Raw genomic sequence first — 11,461 nt, forward strand, 5'->3', positions numbered from 1 at the left:
CCTTAGCACTACTGATATAGACTACCTCAAAAGACCAAAAAACCCACAATTCATATGAATGAAGGGACTCTACAGTAGGGCAAAGCATTGAAGGTACATGGGATTTAGGCTTTTCCACACTATAAGGGGGTAAAAAAGTTCCCGCCTAAATATGACCTGATCTACCCTCCCCAAACCCACTTACAGAGCCAGAGTCAGAGCCAGTGTTCATCAGAATTAGTGATTGAGTAATCTGGCAGCTGACTAAGACCACCAAAGACCTACACCTGAGAGCAGCTAGACCTGAAACCCCAGCAGTCTGAAGAGCTCAGACCGTGGGCACTTGGCCGAAGATAGCACAGACAAGGGCAGCAAATAGCAGAAGCTGCAAAGACTCGAGAGTTTGCCTCAGGGAAAATACTTGCTCCTTAATGCCATACACAGAGAGCCTGCCCTTTTCACTCAGATTTCTGACTAAAAAGAAAAGGAAAAAACTCCACAGTGATGACAAATAGTACCCAGGAACAACAACCTCCCTCCATCAAGAAAAACAAGAAGGATTGACACTGGAAAATGTTTATGGAGGAAAAACCCAGGTTACAGAGCAAATAGAAGAGGAAATTCAAATAAATGCACCAAAACCTTAAAAAAAATGGAAATTGTCCACAAGCTCTTGAAGAATTTAAATTGGAGCTTATCAAAAAGATGGAAGCCTTCTGGCAAGAAAAGTGGGAAAGAATTCAAAAAAGAAAATAACAGTTTAAAAGACAAGAACTCCCAATTGGAGAAACAGCTGGAAGTCACAAAAAGCCAGAGAGACCAAACCGAAAAGGAAAATCAAAAAATTATAGTGGAAAATCAGTCCTTAAAAACCAGAATTAGGCAATTGGAAGCCAATGATCTGGCAAAACAGCAAGAATTAATAAAGCAAAGTGAAAAGACTGACAAAATAGAAGAAAACAAAACAAAAAAAAAGATGATGGATTAGGAAAACAGAGCAGGAAGAGACAATTTGAGAATCATTGATCTACCTGAAAAGCCAGAAAAAAACAAAAAGCTTGACATCATACTATAAGAAATTATGTAAGAAAACTGCCCTGATGTTCTTGAACAAGGGGAAAAATAGACATTGAAAGAGTCCATAGAATACCCTCAAAAGACAACTCCCAGGAATATAATTGCCAAATTCAAGAGCTTTCAAGCTAAGGAGAATATTCTACAAGAAGCCAAAAAGAGACAATTCAGATACAAAGTAGCACCAATCAGGATTATACAAGAGCTGGCAGCTTCCATACTAAAGGACTACAAGGCTTGAAATATGAAATTCAGAAAGGCACGAGAATTGGGTCTTCAACCAAGAATCACCTACCCATCGAAACTGACTATATATTTCCAGGGGAAAGTATGAGCATTCAACAAAATAGAATATTTCCAAGCATTTGTAAAGAAAATACCAGAACTAAGTGGAAAGTTTGCTATCCAAACACAGAGAAAGAGAAAGAGAGGGAAAAGGGGAAAATGTTTTTTTACTCAAACTTTCTCCTTTAAGGGAACAATCAGATCAAATTATTTATATTAATATATGGGGAAAATGTAATTTGTAACACTCAAAAATTATATTCATTATTATAGTAATTAGAAGAATTGTTCATTGGGGTAATAAGTGCTATAGGATCATATGCAAAAAAAGAAAAAGGGAGGGGGGAAATTGAAGATGACCCCAAGAGATACTTGAAGAAATAAAATAAATAGGATAATCTTTATCACACAAAGATATGCATGGGAAGGGGAGGGGAAGAATACTCTTATAAAAAGGAGAGGAAGAGAGTGCTAATAGGTAAATCTTAAACCTTACTCTCAGTGAAATCAATCTGAGAGGGAAGAGCATCTAGATCCATTGGGGTCTTGAATTTTATCTTATCCTTCAGGGAGAGTGAGAAGGGAAAACTGGGGGGGGTGGAGCAGGGAGTACAAAAAAGGGAGGGAATGAGGAGGGGGAGGGAACTTAAGAGAAGTTAAAAAAAATAAGAAGTTAACAAAAAGGGATGGGCCAGAAAGGGAAGCATATTAAGGGAGAGGATTAGAGGGATTGATTAAAAGCAAACCACTGGTTTAAAAGGAAGAAAAGAAGAAAGGACAGAACTAGGAGAGGATATCAAAATGCTGGAGAATACACAAGTCACAATCATTACTTTGAAAGTGAATGGAATGAACTGACCCGTAAAATGAAAACAAATAGAAGAGTGGATTATTTTGTCTACAAGAAACACATCTGAATTCGGTAGACACTCACAAGATTAGAATTAAAGGTTGGAGCAAAACCCATTGGACCTCAACTGATAGAAAGAAGGCAGGAGTTTCAACCATGATATCTGACAAAGCCAAAGTAAAAATAGATCTGATTAAAAGGGATGGGGAAGATAAATACATCCTGATAAAAGGGAGTATAGACAATGAGGAAATATCAGTAATCAACATGTATGCACCAAATGGTATAGCATCCAAATTTCTAAATTTCTCTAGTGGAATTGAAGGAGGAAATAGATAGTAAAACTATATTAGTGGGAGACCTGAACCTACCATTATCCGAACTAGATAAATCAAATAAAAAAAATAAATAAGAAAGAGGTAAGAGATGTGAATTAAATCTTAGAAAAATTAGAGTTAATAGATATATGGAGAAAAATAAATAGGGACAAAAAGGAATACATCTTCTTTTCAGCAGCACATAGTATATTCCCAAAGATTTACCATGTACTAGGTCATAAAAACATGGCAATCAGATGCAGAAAAGCGGAAATAATAAATGCAACCTTTTCAGATCATAACACAATAAACATAATAATAATAAGTAAGGGCACATGGAGAGCCAAATAAAAAATTAATTGGAAATGAAATAATAAGATTCTACAAAATAGGTTAGTTAAAGAACAAATCATAGAAACAATTAATAATTTCATTGAAGAAAATGACAATGATGAGACATCCTTCCAAAATCTATGGGATGCAACCAAAGCAATACTCAGGGGAAAATTTGTATCCTTGAATTCATATAATAACAAATTAGGGAGGGCAGAGGTCAATGAATTGGACATGCAAATAAAAAAACTTGAAAGCAAACAAATTAACCCCCCCCAGAAGAAAACTAAATTAGAGATCCTAAAAATTAGGGAGAAATTAATAAAATTGAAAGTGAAAGAACTATTGATTTAATAAATAAGACTAGAAGCTGGTATTTAAAAAAATAGACAATGTACTGGTCAATCTAATAAAAAAAAGGAAAGGAGAAAACCAAATTAACAGAATCATAGATGAAAAGGGAGACCTCACCTACAATGAAGATGAAATTAAGGCAATCGTTAAAAACTATTTTGCCCAATTATGTGGCAAGAAATATACCAATCTAGGTGATATAGATGGATATTTACAAAAATATAAATTGCCTAGATTAACAGAAGAAGAAATAGAATTCTTAAATAATCCCATATCAGAAAAAAGAAATTGAACAAGCCATCAAAGAACTCCCTAAGAAAAAATCCTTAGGGCCTGATGTATTCAGAAGTGAATTCTATCAAACATTCAAAGAACAGCTAATCCCAATACTATACAAACTATTTGACATAAGCAAAGAGGTTGTTCTACCAAATTCCTTTTATGACACAAATATGTTACTGATTCCAAAGCCAGGCAGGTCAAAAATGGAGAAAGAAAACTACAGATCAATTTCCTTAATGAACATAGGTGCAAAAATCTATTTAAGATTTAAGATCCTATTTAAGGATACTAGCAAAAAGACTCCAGCAAGTGATCATGAGGGTTTTTTACTATGATAAGGTGGGATTCAGTCCAGGAATGCAAGGATGGTTCAATATGAGGAAAACTATCCATATAATTGACCATATCAATAAGCAAACCAACAAAAATCACATAATTATCTCAATAGATGCAGAAAAAGCCTTTGACAAAAACAACACTCATCCCTATTGAAAACACTAGAAAGTATAGGAATAGATGGGTCTTTCCTAAATATAATAAACAGTATTTATCTAAAACTATCAGTAAATATCATCTGCAATGGGGTAAACTAGATGCATTCCCAATAAGATCAGGAGTGAAACAAGGATGCCCATTATCACCTCTATTATTTAACATTGTACTAGAAACACTAGCTGTAGCAATTAGAGAAGAGAAAGAAATTGAAGGTATTAAAATTGGTAATGAAGAGACCAAGCTATCACTCTTTGAAGATGATATGATGGTCTACCTAAAGAATCCTAGAGAATCAACCAAAAAGCTAGTTGAAATAATCAACAACTTTAGCAAAGTAGTAGGATACAAAATAAACCCATATAAGTCATCATCAGCATTTCCATATATCTCCAACATATCTCAGCAACGAGAATTAGAAAGAGAAATTCTATTTAAAATCACTCTAGACAAAACAAAATACTTAGGAATCTATCTGTGAAGACAAACACAGGAACTGTATGAACACAATTACAAAACACTTTCCACAGAATTAAAACTAGATGTAAGCAATTGGATAAACATTAAATTTTCATGGGTAGGACGAGCTAACATAATAAAAATGACAATAGTACCCAACCTTATTTACTTATTTAGTGCCATATTCATTGAACTACCAAAAAACTTTTTTACTGAATTAGAAAAAACCACAACAAAGTGCATTTTGAAGAACAAAAGATCAAGGATATCCAGGGAAATCATGAAAAAAAATGAAAGGAAGATGGCCTTGCAGTTCCAGATCTCAAACTATACTATAAAGCAGTGGTCATCAAAACTATATGGTACTGGATAAGAGACAGAAAGGAAGATCAGTGGAATAGATTTGGGGTAATGACCTTAGCAAGACAGTCCTTGAGAAGCCTAATGATCCCAGCTTTTGGGGCAAAAATCCACTATTTGATAAAAACTGCTGGGAAAATTGGAAGACAGTGTGGGAGAGATTAGGTTTGGATCAACATCTCACACCCTACACAAAGATAAACTCAGAATGGGTGAATGACCTGAATATAAAGATGGAAAATATAAGTAAATTAGGTGAACACAGAATAATATACATGCCAGATCTTTGGGAAAGGAAAGACTTTAAAACCAAGCAAGAACTAGAAAAATAACCACAAAATGTAAAACCAATAATTTTGACTACATCAAATTAAAATTTTTTTGTACAGACAAAACCAATGTAACCAACATTAGAAGGGAAGCAACAAATTGGGAAATAATTTTCATAACAAAAACCTCTGGTTACTCAAATTTACAAAGAACTAAATCAATTGTACAAAAAATCAAGCCATTTTCCAATTGATCAATGGTCAAGGAACATGAATAGGCAATTTCCAGTTAAAGAAATCAAAACCATAAATAAGCACATGAAAAAGTATTCTAAATCTCTTATAATCAGAGAGATGCAAGTTAAAACAACTCTGAGGTATCACCTCACATGTAGCAGATTGGCTAACCTGACAGTAAAGGAAAGTAATGAATGCTGGAGGGGATGTGGCAAAGTCGGGACATTAATGCACTGCTGTTGGAGTTGTGAATTGATCCAGACATTCTGGAGGGCTATTTGGAACTATGCCCAAAGGGCGATAAGACTGTCTGCCCTTTGATCCAGCCATAGCACTGCTGGGGTTGTTCCCCAAAGAGATAATAAGGAAAAAGACTTGTACAAGAACATTCATAGCTGCACTCTTTGTGGTGGCCAAAAATTAGAAAATGAGGGGCTGCCCTTCAATTGGGAAATGGCTGAACAAACTGTGGTATATGTTGGTGATGGAATACTATTGTGCTAAAAGGAATAATGAACCGGAGGAATTCCATGGAGACTGGAACAACCTCCAGGAAGTGATGCAGAGTGAGAGGAGCAGAACCAGGAGAACATTGTACACAGAGACTGTTACACTGTGGTATAATCGAACATAATGGACTTCTCCATTAGTGTCAATGCAGTGATCCTGAGCAACCTGGAGGAATGTGTGAGAAAGATCACTATCCACAATCAGAGGAAGAACTGGGAGTAGAAACACCAAAGAAGGGCAACTGCTTGACTACATGGGTTGAAGGGATATGGTTGGGGAGGTAGACTCTAAATGAATATCCTGGTGCAAACATCAACAACATGGAGACAGGTTCTCATCAAGGTCACATGTAATATCCAGTGGAATTGCATGTTGGCTATGGGAGGAGGGAAAAGGAGGGAGGAATGGAGTATGATTTTTGTAACCAAGGAATAATGTTTGAAATTGACCAAACAAAACAAGTAAATGAAAAAAAAAATTAAGCTGTAATATTTATTCTGATAAATAACCCTATCCAAACCCCTGTTTGGAGTTGGATTAGGTGGGGGACAAAAGGCTTTTTTTCCTTTTCCTGAAAAGTTCATTAAAGATAATAACCAGGACTTAGAAGTAGGAGTCCACCTCTTATCTTGCTAAGAATATTGACTACCTGGAGTGATTAGACAATAGATCTATCTAAGAACTGTCTCCTCTTCTATATCCTCTGAGGAGATGTCTTTGTTTATGGTTGGAGGACTCTGGAGGAAATTGTCTGTCATAGAATTTTGTAGTAAATATCATTTTGAGAAGTTAACTCAAAACTGAATTTTTATTTAGTGTGATTTTCTCATCCAAGAGTTCTAAAAATATTACTTCAAATGACCCTGGGGCAGAAATAGATATAGTTGAGAGTATGGAAAAGTGCCATTTTGAATGACCCCTTCCACCTCCATCCTCTTCTTCTTCTCTTTCTCAAACAGTGATAGCTTGGTGAGCCAGTTAATACTAAATTTAGTAAAATTGTTTTTGTCGGACTTGTGCCTACAGCAGAGAGAACACTCTTTTATTCTCCTTTGAAATATAATGTTCTACGATGTCGTAATCTCAAGAGGAAGAGAATGGGGAATCAGGAAAAGTCCCATATAGGAGATGTAGCTTATACTGTGCTTTGAAAGAAGCTAAGGCATGTGTGTGCCTAAGCTGAGAAAGGAGCATATTCAAGATATGGAGGATTGTTTGTTCAAAGGTACAGTTGAAGGACGGGGAATTTCACAAAGAGGAACCTAGTAGGGAAGTCCAACTAAAATGCAGAATCAATTAGTTAATTATTTAATTAAGAGAAATAAAGCTTGGAAAGAAGGGAAGAACTAGATTGTGGAAGGCTTTAAATTCCAGGCTAAGGATTTTGTATTTTGTCTTACACGCATAGGAAGTCATCAGTGTTTTTTGAGTTCAAGGAAGGGTATATAGTTAGAAATTCTTGAACCTTTGAACTACGTCATCCAAGATTCCTTTCTGTATTACTTAGACTCCTTTTCCCTTTGTCCACTTTGGCGTCTTCACATATTGTTTATAAGTTCTGGAGCTCCTCCCTCTTGCTCTTTCTCGAGCAGGATGGGTGGTTTAAGTACCTTTTACTCTAGTTGTTGTTAATAAACTTTATAAAATATAATACTTTAGTTATTGTATATTAATTACAAAACCCCCAATGGTCAGATTTGGGCTTAGGACATCGGTTTAGTTTAGCAATTCTGTGGAAGATGAGGTCAGATTGGGGACAGAGAGACGAATGCGGAAGCATTTAGCACCGTCTCTTGGACATAAGTAGGTGCTCAATGTTTGAAACTGTCTGAAGGCATATTTGTCTTTTTTTCTATGAAAGCATAATGTTTATTGATGTATAGTAATTGTGAAAAATCATTCTTCCAGTTACTTAGAAGAGATTGGCAGTAAGGTTCAATTAGTTGTGTTGGACAAAATTGGAAAACTAGACCATATATGATAGTATTTGTAAAGTGCTTAGCAAAATGCTTGGTGCAGAGTAGATGCTTAGTAAATGCTTCTTCCATTCCTATTCCAACTAGAATTTGCCTGTGTTCCTATAGGATGCATCCAATCTACTCCCCTGCATTTCAAAGATTCACAACGGAGAACCATATCTTTTCACTGTTAAGATCCTGATTACTTTCTGTAGAGAGAGCTTCCTTTTGTTCCAAGTTACTGAAACCTCTGGGTTTATTTCTTGATTCATTTTCAGGTTTTGGTTGTAAAGTACTAACTATCTTCTTCAATGCCCTTGCGATCTTCTTGTACAAGCCTCCTCCATCTGGCACCAATGTCACATTCCAGAACGAGAACATCGTCGTGGCTTCTGTCCCCGCAGAACCTGATCACAGCAAAATGAGACACGATGGCTAGCAGAGAAAAGAAGAGGACATTTGACCCAAGAAAGACTCGTTTTTAAGAACTGGATTACCATTGCAGCATTATCCACACCCACTGAAAAACATCACCCTTTGGATGTGGTCAAGAGAGAAAACAACTGAATTCAGTCTTGAGAGCTTAACGCATACTTCCTTTTGTCACTTCAGAAGTAAGAAAGCAGATACTGTACTTTTACATTCCATTAAAAAGATCCCAAACCTGGAGGTAAACCTATAGAGTTGTTTTCTTTTTCAGGGGTATGAAATTCCAACCTAAACCTAAAAACAAGGGTCATCTATCTACTAAATTCCAAAGAAACACTGTAAAGAAAGTTCATTGACACACAGAACTAGTAAAATGTGAATCCAACTTTATAAGAGCCGTAGACAATTAGGTTTCTTCAACAGCTTAAAAAAAGTGACTCGTATTTATTTACTACTTTCATTCTAGAGTGTCAGAGCTTAAATTATTCAAAGCCTAATTCACAATTATTAGGTAGTAAGGATTCTATTTAAGCAGATCTAGGACTGCACCGATTATGTGGGGGATGACTAGATGATTGTGTTTCATTTCTAGTTTTTCTTTTATCCTAGACACTCCTTTATCATGGGAAGCTACTGGATTGTAAATCCTTTCAAAATTGTACTTTATCTACTTATTTTTTATAATCTAGTAGATACCGAGTATATGTATATTCTTTACCTTTCTTTTAAAGTATTCCAGAAGAGACAGACACTGATATTTCTAATGATATTGGAATATTATTTAAAATACTTTTCCCTATTTAAAAGAAAACAAAATAACAAACTCTCAACATAATATCTATAACTTTTACTACAAATCTTTGCCTATACTAAATGCCCATGAAATAAATTGATTACAGAGGAAGTGTTAAAATATTATCTTTAAGACATTTTGAAAAATGTGATAAAAAATGAAATTTTTCACTATCAAGATAAGTTTTACTTTAAGAGTTTATGGGCTGGATCAGGCTTTAGGAAGTCTCAGTTATTTTATTTTATTTTATTTTATTTTTAAATCTCAGTTATTTTAGATCACAGGATTAAAACTTTCTTCAGCATCAAAGAAAATTTGTCCCTGTACAAATCCCATAGTTGGAAGTGTAGAGTCAACTGCAAAACCTTTTATGGAATGCATTGACTAAGAATTGAATGTAGAATAATACTCCTGGCAATAACTTCTATTATCTAGCAGTCTCTATTACCTTTTTTGGGGGGGATCAAATTTAATGTATGGGAGACGTGTCCAAACTTAAATGGATCCCTGTGAGACCCAGCTTGATTCAGAAAATGACAAATTAACATTCCATATGATGTATTCTAATTTATTTCAATAAACACTTTCCAATTTAACTTTCATCTGATTGCAGCCAGACTCAGGAAATCCATAAGCTATAAGTTTGACACCCGATTTTACAGTATTGGAATAATAGTGAGTGAAGACCTTGAAGAGGCCAATGTGGTAACCATGGATCAATGGCGTGACTCTCCAAGGGAAGAAGGAAGGGAGGGAGGGGAAACAAGCCATATGCTGGAATAAGGCTTTGGTAATCTGCAACTAGGCTAAAGTCAGATCATGTCTGAGTAACTGAGGACTAGAAAAAAGTCAGAGAGAAGCCTGAGGAAAACTAGAAGAACCAAGCAGGAGGGATACATTTACAGGAACCCAAGTGCGGAGATGAGGGACCTGGAGAGCAAGTCCGAGGCACTGGCACCAAGGAGACTTGGAACCTGAGGTCAATGCCAAAATGGTACCCAATGTTTCCTACTAGAGTGGAGATACTTATAAGACTTAGCATATTGATGGTAGAAATCATGGTACCTGTTGAGAGAAAGTACAAAGGCAGAAAATAAAGCCAGATCTGTAGAGATACTGAGAGCAATGTGAAATGACGCTAGGAGAAAGGACAAAAGAATTAATAACATTGACAAGAACAGAAAAACTCCAAATGTACAAAAGACGCCACTATATACCTCAGTAGTTTAGCAGAGTATCTTGTCCTGTATCACGGTTCATTCACCAATATTCATATTGAAGACATTGAATGCACAAGAACAAGTTTGATTGTATTCAGCTGATATGTTCCATAGAGAAATGGAATAGTTCACATATTTTAGAAATGAAAAAACTGTTTTTCTTGCACACCTACCCATTGTGTGCAGGCACATGTGCTTGTGCACACATGCACACCCAAAGTGTTTAAAAAGAAAGCTTAAGCTATCTAGAAAGTTGGCTTAATGTGAAACACTTCATTCCTCAGTGATGTCAGATGAATGCAGTGTTAGTAAGCAAATACTTGCATGCATCTTTGTTTTCTTTAATTCAAGAGTTCCTTCTAACAATGCAAGTTGAAATTCATGCATTATAATCAGAATATTCATTTATATTCAGTAAATGGTTTGCATATGAAAATTCTCACTATTTTTAATAGAAACTTTAATGTAGAAGCTGCCCTCTTACTATTTTTGTATTTTATTGTACAATATTGGGTTAATCATTTAGACTTTTGAGTATTGAGGCTATGTTTATAATATGTAAATGCAAAATAAATATGCACAAATTATGTACAATTACTATAGCTATGCAAATAATATAAATTCTAAATACTTAAGAAAAGTAAACTTTTAAAGTATATTTTATTATAAATAAAAATAGCAGAACGTTTGATACCTTAATTCAGCAGGATTATATTGCGGGACTATTTAAAATCAATTATTTAAATTTCTCATCTTTGTCTACTTGAGAATCTACTATTAAATTTTAATTAAGCTATTTTATAAAAATAAGTTTATTTTTATACAAGTGGAAAAATATTCTTTTTACTATGGAAGCCATTTGGCATGCTCAGTGGTTTTTGATATATTAGCAAATATATTAAAATCAATAAATTTGATACTTATTGTAGAGTTCACCAGAACAATCAATCTATGTACATATTTCTAAAATAACAAAAGTATTACCTCTTATAGTCAACTGAAGAAGAATTGAGATGAATTATCTTTTTCAATAAATTTTAAAGAAGTAATCACTTGCTGGAAAGTAATTTTTATTTCAATGAGCACCATATTTTATGAAGATGTTTGTTTTATTTAATTTTATCAACCAGAAAGCTCAGCATAATATTTTATATCAAGTATATCAAGTATCTAAAAAATGAGCACCTTTGAGTGCCAGGACTTCATAACTGAACACAATGGACTTCATGTCAAAATCAGAACTCATCAGCTTCCCCACTC

At 34.8% G+C, this 11,461-nt stretch overlaps 1 protein-coding gene across 1 annotated transcript in view; it reads left to right on the forward strand.

Moving 5' to 3' along the window:
* The window catches only part of LOC100030460 (solute carrier organic anion transporter family member 4C1-like), a 125,630-nt gene extending 114,380 nt beyond the window's left edge, over window positions 1–11,250 (forward strand). The window contains exon 13 of the mRNA XM_001379924.4: window positions 8,038–11,250. Coding sequence (XP_001379961.1) covers window positions 8,038–8,198 — 161 coding nt within the window. The 3' untranslated portion in view covers window positions 8,199–11,250. The remainder of the gene's footprint in view (window positions 1–8,037) is intronic.
* The last annotated feature ends 211 nt before the right edge of the window (window positions 11,251–11,461 follow it).

The sequence above is a fragment of the Monodelphis domestica genome, chromosome 3 (assembly GCF_027887165.1).
Source record: "Monodelphis domestica isolate mMonDom1 chromosome 3, mMonDom1.pri, whole genome shotgun sequence".
NCBI lineage: Eukaryota > Metazoa > Chordata > Mammalia > Didelphimorphia > Didelphidae > Monodelphis > Monodelphis domestica.